Here is a 17678-nt window from a genome sequence, read left to right as displayed (position 1 = left end):
CACCCGCACGACCAACCAGGGCCGGGGACAAACTGCAACCGAGGTACGTGCCCTTAGCGGGAACCGAACCCGGGTCTCTCTGGACCGCAGGCCGACGCTCTAACCGCTGAGCCAAACCGGCCAGGGCTCAGCCTTTTTTTTATTCATTCACTTGTACATTTTTACTGAACACTGGCAAAGCATGTACATTAAGGAGCTCTTAATGCAGCAGTTCTCAACCTGTGGATTACAACCCTTTGGGGGTTGAATGACCCTTTCATAGGGGTCACCTAAGACATAACAGTAGCAAAATTACAGTTATGAAGTAGCAATGAAAGTAATTTTATGGTTGGGGGTCACCGCACATGAGGAACTATATTAAAGGGTTGTGGCATTAGGAAGGTTGAGAACCACTGTCTTAATGGAAAAGATAAATTTTTTTTAATCCTCATTTGAGGATATTTTTCCATTGATTCCCAGATAGAGTGGGAGGAAGGGAGAGGAGGGAGAAAGAGAAAGAGAGAGAAACATTGATGAGAGAGAAACACACTGATTGGTTACCTCCCACATGACCCCGACCTGGGTGGGGATCGAACCTGCAACTGAAGTACGTGCCCTTGACTGGGAATTGAACCCACGACTCTTTGGTCCATGGGCCAACACTCAAACCCACTCAGCCAAACCAGTCAGGGCAAGGAGGAGATAAATTTTAATCAATAGTCACACAAGTGTAGAATTCCACCTCTGACAAGAGCTATAGAATGCTTGTAACAGGGTGACTTACCTGCCCATGGGTAAATTTCTTTAAAGGAATGATGCTTGAAATGAGAGTTAAGGAGATATTAGGAGTTAATTAGGTGAAGAGGTAAAGGAAAGAACATTCGTTTTCTGCAGATTGATCAGCCTGTGAGAGTTTGGGACGGGTGGGAGTGTAGCTGGAACAGAGGAAGTTTGGTGGGAGAGAGGCTAGAGGAGGAGGTAGGGGTCACAGTTATGCATTTTGCTGTTTTTCAAAGAGCCGACGAGAGGTCGTCATGTCATTTGCTGGGGTTTGCTGGATGAGGTAGAAATCCTGATTAGAGTTGCCTTTTAATATCTATTTTGGCAGAATTGGAGAATGGATGGAGATTAGAGGGAATGTGGGTGGACAAATTAGGGAGTTTGCTGTAGTAGTTTAGCAAACAGCTGATGATAGTTTGAACTGCTTTGTGGTGGTGGACATAGAAGATTTGAGAAATGCTAGGAGTTAAAATTGGAGTATTTGGTAAATAGAATGAGGAAGAAACAACCATGCTTTCTTTTAGATCTAATTTCATTTGGTTTGGGTTACTGCATTGAGATCCTTTTATTGATTGTCCACCCCTCAGCATTACTCCCCTGTGAGGAATGGCATTGATAACCAGAAAGCTATCAGAGATATTGCAGGATAATAGAGTTTGTATTTAAATTTGGTTTTTGTGTCCTAATGATAGTTTTCTTTGTAATAATTATCTTCAATAATTGACTGTAATATCTCCTTGAATGTTTTATAGTGCTGTCATAGAACACACCAATCGTGTCATCTTTCTTGAAGATGATGATGTAGCAGCAGTGGTAGATGGCCGTCTTTCTATCCATCGAATTAAACGAACTGCAGGCGATCACCCTGGAAGAGCTGTGCAAACCCTCCAGATGGAACTCCAGCAGATCATGAAGGGTGAAAGCTTTTGTCATATTATAGCTTGCTGTCCTTAATGGAAAGGGTACACTCTACTTCCTGTCCTAGTGTAGGACTCTGAAAACACAGTGCTGAGCGATACCATCCAAATGATTAGTGAAGGGATAGACCCAGGAAAAGGGAAGATTCTTTGAAGAAAATATCTGCTAGTTTTACAATAGTTCTTCAAACTAATTCATAGTTTTTTCTAACATTAAAAAGAGATTGAATATTTAAATAGTACTTGATGTTTTCAAGATAATTTATAAGCATAGTTTGTGTTCTGTTCTTTGTTTTTTTCTTATTCTCTCCATGCTTCGGTTTTCTCATATATAAAATGAGGATAATAGAATCTACCTCATTAAGGTTGTTTTTGAGAATTAGGAGAGCTAATATATATAAAGCCCTAGTACAGTGCCTGGATACATTTAATGAAACCTATGTAATGTTTGCTGCTCTTATCTATTATAATTATTGTGCTTATGGTTTTTATTCTGCTTTCTGGTGGGATTGAGGTAGGAATAAAAAGTAACACTTAATGTAACTGCTATATGGCAAATCCTTACTATATGCGTCCATATTAAAATGCTATGAAGTAGCTGCTGTTCTTATTTTGCAGACTAAGGTATTTCCCCAGAGTAACTTAGTTAATAAGGATAGAGCCTTGATTTGAACCTAGATCTGAAACCAAAGCTTAAGCTTGTCCCACTCCCCTGTTTATCTGTAACTCCATATTATATGTGATTTTTCCTCCTTTTTCATTTTTCTTCACATAGGGTAAAAAGTCATATATGAACATTGTCCTCTATTGCATGACCTTTTGTTTTATTTCATTTACTAAGATTATGTTAAAGGAGATAGACTTTCAGCTTTGTAACCATTGGTTATTCTTTGCCTTGTTAATTTTTGTTTTAATGATATAACTTACATTCCTTTAGGCAACTTCAGTTCATTTATGCAGAAGGAAATTTTTGAGCAGCCAGAGTCAGTTGTAAACACAATGAGAGGAAGAGTCAACTTTGATGACTATACTGGTAATTACATATTAATTATTTTGTTATTTCAGAGTCTCCTGTGGGGGTTGGCATTGACGTCCTGAAAGTTCATTGTCCTTGATAGCCTTACAGAACATATGGCTGCCAGTCATTTAAAAAAAATCCTTCAGTATATTTTGTTTTAATTTTATTTATTTATTTATTTATTTATTTATTTATTTAATCCTCACCCGAGGACATTTTTCCATTTTTTGTTCAGGTAGAGTGGGAGGGAGAGAGAGGAACAGAGAGAGAGAGAGAAACATCGATGTGAAAGGAACACATCGAGTGGCTGCCACCCGCACAACTGACCAGGGCCGGGGACAAACTGCAACCAAGGTACGCGCCCTTAGCGGGAACCGAACCCGGGTCTCTCAGGACCGCAGGCCGACGCTCTAACCGCTGAGCCAAACCGGCCAGGGCTATTTTGTTTTAATTTTAAAAAAATTAATTTTAGAGAGCGAGAAGGGAGGGAGAGAAAGAGAGAGGAGGAGGAAGAGAGGGAGAGAGAGAGAAACATCAGTGTATTGTTCCACTTATATGTATATGCATTCATTGGTGGCTTCTTTATGTGCCCTGACCAGATATTGAACCTGCAACTTTGGCATATTAGGATGATGCTCTAAACTACTAAGTTACCTGGCTTGGATGAAAAATTCCTTCAGTGTATTATTCCGCTGATGTGAGGTGTACCTATAATAGATACATTCACAGGGACAGAAGGTAGATCAGTGGTTACCAGGAGCTAGGGAGAGGGGGGAATAGGGAGTATAGAGTTTCAGTTTGGGAAGGTGAAAAAGTTCTGGAAATGGATGGTGGTGATGGTTGCACAACATTGTGAATGTGCTTAATGCCACTGAATTGTATGCTTAAAAATAGTTAAAATTGTAAATTTTCTGTTTGAATTAAAATGGTAAATTTTACCATGATTAAGAAAAAGTGAATAAACCCCGGCCTGTTTGTCTCAGCATTTAGAGCGTTGGCCCGTGCACAGAAGGGTTGCAGGTTTGATTCCCAGTCAAAGGCATGTACCTTGGTGCAGGTTTGATCCCCGGCCCCAGTTGGGGTTGTGCAGGAGGCAACCAACTGATTTTCTCTCTCACACTGATATCTCTCTCTCTCTCTCTCTCTCTCTCTCTCTCTCTCTCTCTCTCCCTTCCTTCCATTCCATCTAAAAAAATCAATGGAAAAATATCCTTGGGTGAGGATTAACAACAACAACAGCAAAAAGTGTATAATAACTAATGGTTGCTGGGAGCTGAAGGGAGAGGGGAATGGAGAGCGACTACTAATGGATTTGTTTTTATCTTTTTCGGGGGTTGATGAAAATGTTCTTAAATTAAATGTACTAAAAATCATTGATTGTATACTTCAAAAAGGTGAATTTTATGGCATGTGACATGAAAAAGTGGTTATAAAAATATTTTAAAATGGCTAGAAGGTCACATTTAAATATAATTGTCAGTTATGGAGTTATTAGGGAGATTTTTCTGGGGCTAAAAATTATGAAAAACATTTAAGTTCTTTTCAGTTCATCAAACCTTTGTTGGGTACCTGCTGTATACTGGGGATTGTCCTGAGCACTGAGAATTCTAAGAATGAGACCTGGTCCCCTTGCTGGGAAATTTACATGTATCTGCTTAGCCTTGGTTTTCTCTCTCAGTTTATAAATGAGTAAAGGTTTGAACTTCCCCAGAGATTTTTCCAGGTGTTTGTCTGATGCTGTATGGGATAACCTGTACTTTCTTGAGTGTTTCAGGTAGAGGTGAAAGTGCAACCCTGCTCTTACTTCTGGAAATTCTCTCTAGATCTTGTGTTGCAGGACTTTGTGCACCTTGCTGAGATGAGTTTAAGATCCACAGTCTGTGGTCATATGATGTCCATAAACTGTTCATTGCTAAGTTAGGTTTTTAGAACACTATTTCTTTTTTTTTTTTTTTAATTAATTTTTGTTACAGATGTTTCTTCTTTTTCCCCCACTGATTCCCCCCACCCCTCCCTCCCTGCCCTGTCCCCAGCTTTGTTGTTCATGTCCACTGTTCATGTATACATGCATATAGGTTCTGTGGTTTATCTCTCCCCCACAACTCCCTCTTCTGGGGATTGTCAGTCTGTACCCCACTTCCACGTCTCTGGGACTACCCCATTCCTGAGACTGTTATGTTCATTATATTCCACAAATAAGTGAGATCATATGATACTTGTCTTTCTCTGTTTGGCTTGTTTCACTTAGGATGATACTTTCCAGGTCCCTCCATGTAGTCTCAAAGGATAAGAGATCTTTCTTTCTTACAGCTGCGTAGTACTCCATTGGGAACACTATTTCTTCATCGTGACTGGTTTAATAAAACAGTTAAAAAAATAAGCTTTGGGCTAAGTTTCTCCGTGTTAGGAATTAGTTTTTGAGAAATAATAGCAGGTGTGCAAAGATCTTTTTCTGAATCTGTGTGTCATATGTACAACATTAAGTGTCTCCAGACAAGTTCTGCTAATTGATAGGGAATAATTTCTCTGAATAAATACTGTCTTTATATCTTTTTCTTTTCTGAGCAGCATCAGAGTCTTTCTCAGCAGGAGAGATTTGTTGAAGGCTGAATTATGAATTGAACATTGAACGTATCAGGGACTATAGGAGAGTTATCTTTGATATAGTCTTCCCCTTTAGGTTCTTATAATCTAGATGGGGGATGAATATATAATTAACTATTTAAGGAAAGGTAAAATGTAATAAATAGCATTAGAAATAGTTTAATGTTGAAATGTTTAAAAATGAATGTTGAAGTTAGAGAAAGAGAATGAATTTGTGGTCAGGGGCTTTGGGGGTAGGAAGGCTTCATGAAGTAGGCAGTTGTGGGGGTTTAAGAGATTGGGAATATATAAATAGGTGAAGATAAGGTGGAGCCATTGTAATTGGATAGAACAATACTAACTAAGGGAATATAGTGGAATCCACCAGAAAGCTCTTTGTGCACTAATATATGGCCTAGTTTGTCTGCTCCATCTAGTGCCTGAAGAGGAGTAAAGGACAGTAAGTCTAGGAAAGAAGGTGAGAGGAACTGCCAAGGAGGGCCTAGAATGCATTCTAACTTGGTGTGTGTGGAGGTGTGCGTGGGGCACCTCTATTTGTAAAAACTGCAGAGCTTTTAGGAGACTTAGGAGCCAAGGGTGATGATAGATTTACTGAGGTGAACTGGCTACCAGTCTCCAGTGTGCAGCATCAGAGGAGCAAGTGGCTGAGATGCAGTTGCCAGTTAGGATGTTGTCCTATCTGGGGTAAAGTGATAGGGAAAGGGAGGGAAGTGGGGAACAGGAGAGAAGAGGAGCAATCTAAACCAGGACCTGTATCTGCTTATGTGGGGAGAAGGCATTGTTTAAGATGGGTGAGCTGGAAGAATTGGGAGAGTAGCAGTAAATACCATTTATGTCTTTATGGAAATAAGATCAGAAAAAAAAAAAAAGATTTGTTTTATAAGGGAAAATAAGAAGACAAACTTTGAGAAGTCATGATTTAAAAAGCACTTTTATCAATGTTATGTTTCTTATCAAAATTCTATAATAGAAACAGGATAGTTATCTTTTTTTATTGTTAGAATAAGGAAATAGAAGCTCTGTCAATTTAAAGCATCTTGCCCAAGGTCTTATCACTAGCCATTTATGGAGCCAGACCAGCCTCCTGTGTCAGTAGTGTTCCTGAGTATGCTCCATCCCCACCCTGCCTTCTAGGCACTCTTGCTGCTTCCAGCAGCTGTGGCCTGCCTTACCACAATTAAGATTCTCTCCAGAGCATCATCAATTCTGACTTTAGCAACTCTCAGAACTACCTCAAACGTCCCTCAGCCATAAGGGAATTTGCTAGGACTAATTTTAGGGAAACACCTGTGACGAGTTAATCTCACCATCTTACTTCCCTGTCATTTTTTTTTCTCTATCGATTTGAGAGAGAGAAGGGGAGAGAGGGAGAGAGATAGAACATTGATTGGCTGCCTTCTGCACGCCCACACTGGGGATTGGGCCCACAACCTGGGCATGTGCCCTGACCAGGAACCTAACCGGTGATGGTTCCCGGTGCATGGGTCAACGCTCAACCACTGAGCCACACCGGCTGGGCTTCCCTGTCATTTTTGACAATCATCTGAAATACAAGTCTCTTTGACAGGCTATCTGCTTTTCTACTGAGTCATCTCCAAACTGATTGGCCTTTGCACAACCCTGGCCCAACCTCTTATTATTGTTTCCTTTCTTCACAAACCTTTTTACTACCTGCTGAGGTCTGTAGAAGAACACTGTAGGCAGAAGTACATGAATAGGATTGGTCTACTATAGGAACAGCCAGAAGGCCAGTTTGGCTGGTGTGGCCTGGGTGAGAAGGGAAGTGTTAGGAGATTAGGTCAGAGTTAAGCAGGAGACAAGGCGTGTGAAGACTTGAAGACCATAATAAGGGGTTTGGATTCTGTTCTAAGTTATTTGGGAAGCCAGAGAAACTTCCGAGTTGTTTTATTTTCCACTTTACTAATTTTTAAAAATAAATATAGTATGTATAAAAGGAAGAACATAAAATTATTCAAAAAACAAAAAACAAAAACAAAACATATACCTTGCTTCCATATTTTAGCCAGTTAAGGTAGAAAAAAGGGTGGGGAGATGAAGAACAGGGACAAAGTAGGAGGATGCGTGGTGGGTCAGATGCAGAAGGATGATGCCTGGGTGTGCACGTCTGTCTCCTCAGCCAGACTCTGAACTGTCGGAGTAGAGAACTCTGGTAGCCACACAGTGCCTTACACAGTACATTCACTTGGTGGGTGCTTAATAAATATTAGTTTAAAATTGAATAAATCTTGAATGAAAATTTCTCACAGGTAGAAAACTAGCCTGTATAGAAGGGTTCATAGATAAGGTACTCTTAGAAGAAAACATACATAACTATAAAGACAGAAGGAGAAGGACAGATTTGTTAAGAGGGTTTTGATATCAGATTCATGTTTTTAATTTTATATTTAGTTTTTAGAGAGGAAGGGAGAGGGAGATAGAAAATTGATGTGAGGGAGAAACATGGATTGGCTGCCTCCTGCCTACTGGAGATTGAGCCTGCAACCCAGGCATGTGCCCTCACCGGGAATCAGACCAGGACCTCTCAGTCCATGGGATGAAGCTCAATCCACTGAGCCACACCAGCTGGGCCAGATTTATGTTTTTACAGAATCACTCTAAAAGATTATTTTGGCTGTGTGTGGAGAACAGGCTGTAGGAGGTGGAAAACAAAAGAGAGAATAGTTAGTTAGAAAGTTCGTCTCATCCAGGGGATAGGTATTGGACTGGGACGATAGTATTAAAGGTACAATTTGAAGGTGGAGCTCCCAGGACTTGTACGTGGAGTGGCTGTGGAGGTGGGATAGGAACAATGAGGATAACTCTGATGTTAGGAGAATGAGATGGGGAAGACTGAGAGGAGATTGGATTTATATTATGTTCAGAACACTGTTCTGGGTACTGTAGGGGAAATGAACATAACTAAGACAATTTTTTTTCCAAGCAGGCTTATTGAGATTATAATTAGATATAATAAAATTGACTGTTCTTAATGTATAATTCAGTGAGTTTCAACAAACTTCCATAATATGGTCATAATGCTGACCTCTACAACAGTGAAGACATAGCACAGTTCTATCATCCTAAAAAGTCCTTGTGTCCTTTGTAGTCAGCCCCTTCCCCACCTCCAGACATCAGCATCTACTGACTTGTCTGTGTCTCTATAGTTTTGCCTCTAGGATAACTATTAATGTAAAGAAAGGAATGTAAAAATGACCAAACAAGTTAAAGTGTGATAAATACTGTCGTTGTGTGGGCATGTTGGAGTGGGGTGAGTAAGGTGATTACAAGTCTGGGGAGATGAGTTAAGTTGTGTTTCATTTAAATTATTTATTTATTTATTTTCCCAAATCTTTATTGTTGGATGTAAAATGTATTACAGATGTTCCACATTTTCCCCCCATTGACCCCCTCCTCCCCACTCCCGCCCCCCTCCCACCTTTTCCCACACTATTGTCTGTGTCCATTGGTTATGCATATAAGTTCTTTGGTTTATTTCTTCCCAACCCCCCAACCCCTTTCCCTTTGAGGTTTGTCAGTCTAGCAATGAGTTTGTGCTTCTTAATCCCTTCACCTTTTTCACCCATTCCCCCAACCCCCTTCCCAACTGGCAACCAATAAAATGTTCTCTGTATCTATGAGAATGTTTCTGTTCTTCCTGTTCATTTTGTTTGTAGATTCCATTGTTGATAGATATGTATTCATTGCCATTTTGTTTGTTCATACATTTTATCTTTTTCTTCAAAAAGACCCTTCATCATTTCATATAATAACGGTTTGGTGGTGATGAACTCCTTTAACTTTTTCTTGTCTGGGAAAGTTTTTGTATGTCCATCGATTCTAAATGACAGCTTTGCAGGATAGAGTAATTTTGGTTGTAGGTTCTTGGTTTTCATCACTCTGAATATTTCTTGCCACTCCCTTCTGGCCTGCAAAGTTTCTTTTGAGAAATCAGCTGACAGCCTAATGGGTACTCCCTTGTAGGTAACTAGCTGCCTTTCTCTTGCTGCTTTTAATATTCTCTCTTTGTCTTGAACCTTTTGCATTTTGATGATGATGTGTCTTGGTGTGGGCCTCTTGGGGTTCATCTTGTTTGGGACTCTCTGTGCTTCCTGGACTTGTATGTCTGTTTCCTTCACCAAGTTAGGAAAGTTTTCTGCCATTATTGTTTCAAACAGGTTTTCGATTTCTTGTTCTCTCTCTTCTCCTTCGGGCACCCCCAAGATGCGAATGTTGGCACGCTTGAAGTTATCCCAGAGGCTCCTTACTCTATCCTCATTTTTTTGGATTCTTTTTTCTTTTTGCTCTTCTGATTGGGGATTTTTTGCTTCCTTATATTCCAAATCGATGGTTTCCTCCTTGGATCTACATACTCTTATTATTGAAGCTGTGTAAATTATTCTTTATTTCAGTTAATGCCTCCTTTAATTCTAACTGTGTATCCATGATTTCTAACTGGTACTTTTTTATGCTCTTGATGCCCTCCCTAAGTTCACTGAGGTTCTCACTAAGTTCATTGAGCATCCTTATAAGCAGTATTTTGAACTCAGTATCTGTTAGGTTGCTTATCTCCCTTTCGCTTAGTTCTTTTATTGAGGTTTTGTTCTGTTCTTTCATTTGGGACCTGTTTCTTTGTATCCTCATTTTGGCTGCCTCCCTGTGTTTGTTTCTGTGTATTACTTAATGAGAGGTATGGGGCTCGCTGAGACCCGGTGCTGCTCGTTTGAAAGAATTTAGGAAAAACCTGAAGCAGGATCCAAGACCGGCCAATCCTATGGTTAAGCAAGTGGCAACAGCTTGAAAGTTGTGTGGGGTGGGGCGGGGCCTCAGGGAGTCAACAGGGTGGGGCTACGAGTGTGAGCCAGGTTGCTGGAGTCCCAGATATGGCTTCTGTCTGCCGCCCCCGGGAAGGGCTCACCAAAGGAACAAAGGCCTCTGACAGCACGTTTGTCCCCGAGGAAGCCCCCTCTCCAGCTCTCGCTCCAGTGCCAAACAGCTCAGTTCTTCCCTGTGTGTCTCTGGTGCCCCTCGAGCTGCCTCCCCTCCGAGCTTAGAGGGAGAGAGTCCGATAAGTCCGTGCGCGGGCCCTTTAAGGAGCTGCCTTGGGGCTCCAGCCACTTCAGCTTCCCTGAGCCTCAGTTTCCGCTGGTTTTTCCAGCCAGAAGTTATGGGGACTTCTCTTCCTGGCACTGGAACCCTGAACGGGACACCTGGTGTGGGACGGGGACCCCTCAGTCCTCAGGAAGGACCTTCCCAGCCTTGGGATCCTCCTGATTTTTATCCACCACGCTTGGGTGTGGGACCAGCCCGTCTCGCCGCTGCGCCGCCGCCCCCCCTCGCGCCGCTGCCCCTCCTACCGGTCTGATTGTAGCTGCTTTTTTTTTTTTCCTTAGTTCCGTAGTTGTACGACTTCCATTCAGCTTGATTTCAGGCGGTTTTGAATGATGGTTGTTCTGTAGTTTAGTTGTAACTTTGATGTGGTTGTGGGAGGACGCGATACCGCGTTTACCTACGCCATCATCTTGACCGGAAGTTCATTTAAATTATTTTTTAAGTCCGGCTGATGTAGCTCAGTGGTTGAGCATTGACCCATGCACCAAGAGGTCGGCAGTTTGATTCCTGGTCAGGACACATGCCCAGGTTGTGGGCCTGGTCTCCAGTGGGGGGCATGCAGGAGGCGGCCAATTGATGTTCTCTCTCATTGATGTTTCTGTCTCTCTCTTCCTCTTGCTTCCTCTCTCTCTCAAATCAATAAAGGGAAAAATAAATAAATAATTTTTCAGAACTGTAGAGAACTAAGGAAAAAAAAAAACAAACTACAGTGGAACTTTAGTTCTCAAATTTAATCAGTTATGAAGGCTGTTCAAGAAGCAATTTGTTCGAAAACTGAATCATTTTTTTCCCATCAGAAATAATATAAATTAATTTGTTCCAGATCCCCAAATGATCCTGTTTTAACCTTTCTTATATATAGTATATATATAATATGCAGTTTAGCCTATAAACAAAAACTTTTAAAAAATTTATTAAACCATCTCCTGCTAGCCTTAAACATTCTTCCAGGGGTGTCTTTGAGGAGGTCAGTATGCCTCATCTTCTCTTTTTCACATATCACTGCCTCCGAAATGTCACCTGCTAACTGCTTTTCCATTAGTCAAATCAACAATTTTTCAATCTCTTTACTTGCCTGTGATCATTGTTTCTTTCACACCCTTAGTAATATTAGCACTCTTGATGTCCTCTTTGTTTTAAAATTGTGCTAATCATTCATTTTGCCAGTGACAAAAACAAAAAGAAATACAAAAACAAAAAAACACAAAAATATTCACAGCACAATTTCCTGAGATGTTATTAACAAGAGGTTTAGTGGGTGAAGTGACTTGCATTCTCTCTTTTGTGGTCTGAGAGAGGCTTTTTTCATGCTGATGTATCATCATGAAAGGGTTGTCAGGTTGAGAACTGAAGTTTTTGTTCAACAAACCTGAGCAACTTGGTCGAGAACCAAATTGTTTGAGATGGCAGACATTTGAGAAATGAGATTTGATTGTATAGACAATGCTCCTGAGAATGAATTCCTTAAAATTCTATTGCTTCCCAGATTGGTAGTGGACGCTTATGATAAGTGATTGCTTATTTTATGTGGTTCTTTCCTAACTAATTATATACATGAACTTTTATTTCAGTGAATTTGGGTGGTTTGAAGGATCACATTAAGGAGATCCAGAGGTGCCGGCGTCTGATTCTTATTGCTTGTGGAACAAGTTATCATGCTGGTGTAGCGGTAAGTGGCTTCTTAAAATCTTATTTGTGTTGTGTTGGGTATTAGACGATATCTGCAAACAAATATCTCCATAACACATCTGATAAAACTATCCTTTGTTAAAGCATCATGTTATTTTTTCATGTTGCATGAAGAAATCAAGAAGGTTGTGGGAGAAATTTTAATAGATGCTTGGAATTATTTATTGATGGAACATTTGCTTTAGAAAGGTCCTTAGCTGTACAGGTAGAACCGGCAACTGACTTTGCTCATGAAAGGCAAAAAGAGGGAAAGTTCTTGCACCATTTTGGCCTTGTGGTCTAGTACACATGCCTCCTTCCACAAGAGCAGCCGTTGGATTTTGCTTCTCATTGTTCACTTGCCCCAAACAGATGACTGGTACCATGTGTGAACCTCAACAGGATTTTACTTGGCAGGCACATTTCTGCAGAGAAAGGAAGTCTGCCTTTTGTCAGACTTTGTTCTTTAAATTGTTATTTTGGAAGATGAAATTTTGTATCAAAGAAGCATGGTGGTGTTAGTACAGAAGTATAGAAATATAATGGTCTTTTAGTCCAATAAATCAGATCCACGTGTAGTTTATGTGCTGCTGATGTCAACTCCCGTAAGTACAGAAGACACTTACATACTCAATTGCTACTTTCACGATGATTCTCAAAGTTCATGACAGTAATTTTTTATTTAGTGGGGCATAAATATTAATTGTTTACACCCATGGGGGCCAGTTATTTATTGGGTAAAACTAGCTGGTCACCCAGCCCTTGAATTTCAACAGGCTTTACTCTTCTCTAAAGCTGCTCACCCCCACCCCCTCAGATTACATGGTCCTAAAAAGGAAAGTCTGCAGTATTGAAGGGAAGAGTTGTAAAAAAAAAGTGATGGTTTTGAGCATGGAAAAAAAGAATGAATTAAAGACATTAATGTAAATTAAGGGATTGGCTAATTAAGTGGTGGTTTAGATCTATTACTGAATGAAACCTTTATTCAGAAATTAAAATTTTAATTAACTGTTGTAGCTAATGCTAAGCCTGAATTTTGAGACAGAGGTTTATATGCTCTGTTAGACTATTCTAATTCTAAAATTTGAGACAATGTAAGGTATTTTTTTTTTTTTTGGTGGATGCTGAGACTACTCTAACAAACAAACATAAGAAATCTCGTGGTTTATCATACAAAATAAGTCATTAATTTTGTGTAGGTTTTTTGTTTGTTTTTGGTGGGGTCAAATGTGAATGACACATTTACATAACTACTTTTTTAGTATATACTGTGTATCCTAAATAATAACAATTCAAACAACTAAAATAATTCTAAGTATAGCTTGCTTTTCAAAATGTTTATTGCCTCTAGGTTTTTCGAGTGGTATGCAATGGAATTTAACATTAAATTAGTCTCTTATGATGGAAATATTTTATTCTGTTTATTTCAAAAAGTTTCTTCTGAAAGAACAAGGCATTCATTAGCACAGATATATCTTTTTATTAAAATATGTTTTTATTGATTTTTTTAGAGAGAGAGAATGGGAGAGAGAGATAGAAACATCAGTATGAGAAAGAAACATTGATCGGTTGCCTCCTGCGTACCCACTATTGGGGATTGAGCCTGCAACCTGGCCATGTGCCCCTACCGGGAATTGAACCAGGACCTCTTAATCCATGGGCTGACGCTCAATCCACTGAGCTACACTGGCTGGGCAGCACAGATATATCTTGAGATTACTTTTTGAGGTATATTATTGTTAAATATCAGGTAAGTTGCCAGATTTGTATCTTTCTCTTTTAATTTTGAAGAATATAGCTTCAGTGTAATGTTTATATTATAAACTGGGGCAGGAAAGTATATGTTTGAGGGAAAATATTTAGCATTTTAGTGTCAGTAATTTATGTAAAATTAGTAAATAAAATACATCAATGGAAAAGGTTAGTTAAAAGTAGGAACATTTTGCCCTGGCTGGTTTGGCTCAGTGGTTAGAGTGTCAGCCTGTGGACCAATGAGTTGCGGGTTTGATTCTGGTCAAAGGCATGTACCTTGGTTGTGGTTCATCCCCAGCCCTGGTTGGGGTCGTGCGGGAGGCAACCAGTCGATGTGTCTCTTTCACATCAATGTTTCTCTCTCTCTTTCCCTCTCTCTCCCTCCCACTCTATCTGAACAAAAAATGGAAAAATGTCCTTGGGTGAGGGTTAAAAAAAAAAAAGGAAGTTAAAGGGATATGAATAAGGAAACCTTTACATTTCTTCCCTGCTGTGATGGAGGAGGAGTGCAGAGATGGGGCAAAAAATGGGTAGGACCACTTACCTAAAGAAGCAGATGATCTACACAGTTACTATTAAAACAACTAAATGTATGCAACTGAAGGGCCTAAAATTTTTGCTGCCTAAAATTCTCTTTCTTTTTTGGCCATTTTGTTTGTTTATTTACTTCCTTTTTTCCCCACTGACCCCTCCATTCTGCTCCCACCCTCCTCCTGCCTTCCCCAGCCTAATATCTGTGTTGATTGGTTGTGCATATATGCATATAATTTCTTTGGTTTATCTCTTCCCGCTCCTCCCACTCCCCATCCCTCTGAGGTTTGTCAGTCTGTTCCCTACTTCCATGATTCTGGATCTCTCTTGGTCTTTAGCTTATTTTGTTCATTATGTTCCACAAATAAGTGAGATCATGTGCTACTGGTCCTTCTCTGACTGGCTTATTTTGCTTAGCATAATGCTCTCCAGATCCCTCCATGTCATCTCAAAGGGTAAGAGATCTCTCTTTCTTACAGCTGCATAGTATTCCATTATGTAAATGTACCACATCTTTTTTATCCACTCATCTACTGATGGGCACTTGGGCAGTTTCCAGATCTTAGCTATTGTAAATAGTGCTACTATGAATATAGGGGCACATATATTCTTCTTGATTGGTGTTTCAGGTTTCTTAGGGTATATTCCTAGAAGTGGGGTCACTGGGTCAAATGGGAGTTCCATTTTTAAATTTTTGAGGAAACACCATATTGTTTTCCATAGTGGCTGCACCAGTCTGCATTCCCACCAGCAGTGCGCTAGAATCCTCTTTTCTCCACATCCTCACCACCATTTGTTGTTTGAGGATTTGTTGATGGCTACCATTCTGGCAGGTGTGAGGTGATCCATCATAGTTGTTTTATTTTATATCTCTCTGATGGTTAGAGATGTTGAGCCTTTTTTCATATGTCTTCTGGCCATTTATATATTCTCTTTGGAGAAGTGTCTATTCATGTCCTCTGGCTATTTTTTAATTGGATTGTTTGTCTTCCTTTTGTTGAATTGTGTGAGTGTTCTATATATTTTGGATATTAACCCCTTATCCGATGTATTGTTGGCAAATATGTTTTCTCAGAGAGTGAGTTCCCTTTTCATTTTGATGCTGGTTTCTTTTGCTGTGCAGAAGCTTTTTAGTTTGATGTAGTTCCATTTATTAATTTTTTCTTTGTTTCTCTTGCCCTAGGCGAGGTATCAGTGAAAATTCTGCTACATATGATGTTTGAGACTTTTCTGCCTACATTTTCTTCTAGGATTTTTATGGTTTCACGGGTTACATTTAAATCTTTTATCCATTTTGAGTTTATTCTTGTGTATAAAATTTTATTTTTCTATTGTTTGTAATTTTCTGAAGTTTAGAGTAAAAGGAATTTGATTAAAATGGATATTTAGTAAAATGAATGCTAAGGTGCTCTTTGAGCAGAAGCATACTACCTCCTACTTTACCTTCCGTACTACAAAATTTGAAAGTAGTGAGCTTTTAAAAACTAGATCTCTGAAGTGTAATTTTTCACTGGGTATTTATCTTACTTGAAATCTCTCTGACTTGGTATTATATGAATTATCATTTAAAGATTAGGAATTGCGAAGTTAGAGATAACACACAAGCTAGTTCAGATCAGTACTTTTTCTACTTCTCAAAATATTTTATATATGGGGGTGTGTTTCCTTATAAAAATATATGCATTGATAATTGTCTAAAGAGACTGGTACCAAGATTTTAACAGTGCTTGATTCCTGGGTGGTGAGATTTTGATTATTTTATATTTTGTACTTTAATTTGTATTGTTTATATTTTCTAACAATGCACATGTTTCATTTTTATAATGAGGAAAAGTGAAAACTTTTTGAGTCCAAAGAAGGCCAGTGAAAAAGTATTTGAATCAGAGTTTTTTGACCAAATAATTTCTTCTTTATAGACACGTCAAGTTCTCGAAGAGCTAACTGAGTTGCCTGTTATGGTGGAGCTAGCCAGTGATTTCCTGGATAGAAACACACCAGTTTTTCGAGATGATGTTTGCTTCTTTATTAGTCAGTCAGGTATGTAAATTTTAAAGACTCGAAGAAAAGGAAAGGCATTCTTTCTAATAATTATCTTGGCAAAAATTGATACTTAAAGATAAAATGGTATTGCAGATGACTTGACAAATAGAAATTTATTTTGATATTATGTAATTCTTAATGAATTAATAAATGAACACATTTTATACTCAAAGAGCTGAATTTTCAAAGACAAAGAAGGAAAGGAGATCCAAAAAAGTAGTATCCTATTATTAAAGTTTTGCTCATTTATTATTTTAAGTGCTTTTTTTTTTTTTATCCTCACCCGAGGATATTTTTCCACTTTTTGTACAGATAGAGTGGGAGGGAGAGAGAGGAAGGGAGAGAGAGAGAGAAACATCAATGTGAAGGGACACATCGAGTGGCTGCCACCCACACGCCCAACCAGGGCCAGGGACAAACTGCAACCGAAGTACGTGCCCTTAGCGGGAACCGAACCCGGGTCTCTCCGGACCGCAGGCCGACGCTCTAACCGCAGAGCCAAACCGGCCAGGACTTAAGTGCACTTTTTTAAGTTTTATTTAAAACAAATTATTTTGTTGAAAGTGTAGTCAGTTGTTTGTTTTTACATATCAGAAACAGCATATATTAACTGCTGTATGTGTTACTTTTATCTTCCTTTATACACAGGTGAGACAGCAGACACTCTGATGGGTCTTCGGTACTGCAAGGAGAGAGGAGCTTTAACTGTGGGGATCACAAACACTGTCGGCAGTTCCATATCAAGGGAGACAGATTGTGGAGTTCACATTAATGCTGGGCCCGAGATTGGCGTGGCCAGCACAAAGGTAAATTCTTGACTTAGTTCTTATTTAATTATAGTGTTCATGAAACAGACTAATTTTAGTATCTTGTATTTCACTTGTTAGCTCTTATAGAACTCACAGTTTACTAATTATTGTAAGACTTAAGGATCAATAATAGATAAAACACATGACTCCCCCTCCCTCAACCCCATTTTAAAAATTCAAAAGGGCAAATGTATATAACATAAGTTTGTTCTGAAAAGTTCTGTCCCCATTCATCACTTACATTTTTCCTGCCAGGTACAGTGGTAAGTATAACGTTCCCTTCTTTTATTATGTATAGTAGGGAATGAGAAAAATAACAGATAAGGAATATTCAGTATAATTCTAATAATTTTTGTTTAGATATTTATAATTTTCTTTTTTAATCCTCACCTGAGGATATTTTTCCATTGATTTTCAGATAGAGTGGGTGGAAGGGAGGGAGGTGGGGATGGGGAGAGAGAGAGAAACATC

The 17678-nt window shown here is 39.3% G+C and overlaps 1 protein-coding gene across 1 annotated transcript in view; it reads left to right on the top strand.

The window, feature by feature from the left end:
- The window catches only part of GFPT1 (glutamine--fructose-6-phosphate transaminase 1), a 64626-nt gene that overhangs the window by 36547 nt on the left and 10401 nt on the right, over positions 1–17678 (top strand). The window contains exons 10-14 of the mRNA XM_036262705.1: positions 1512–1675; positions 2614–2709; positions 11979–12076; positions 16275–16395; positions 17047–17204. Of these exons, the coding sequence (XP_036118598.1) occupies positions 1512–1675; positions 2614–2709; positions 11979–12076; positions 16275–16395; positions 17047–17204 (637 nt within the window). The remainder of the gene's footprint in view (positions 1–1511; positions 1676–2613; positions 2710–11978; positions 12077–16274; positions 16396–17046; positions 17205–17678) is intronic.

This window comes from Molossus molossus, unplaced genomic scaffold, assembly GCF_014108415.1.
Source record: "Molossus molossus isolate mMolMol1 unplaced genomic scaffold, mMolMol1.p scaffold_m16_p_15, whole genome shotgun sequence".
Lineage (NCBI taxonomy): Eukaryota > Metazoa > Chordata > Mammalia > Chiroptera > Molossidae > Molossus > Molossus molossus.
Note: the sequence above shows the minus strand (reverse complement) of the source record. Positions and strands in the feature narration are given on the sequence as shown.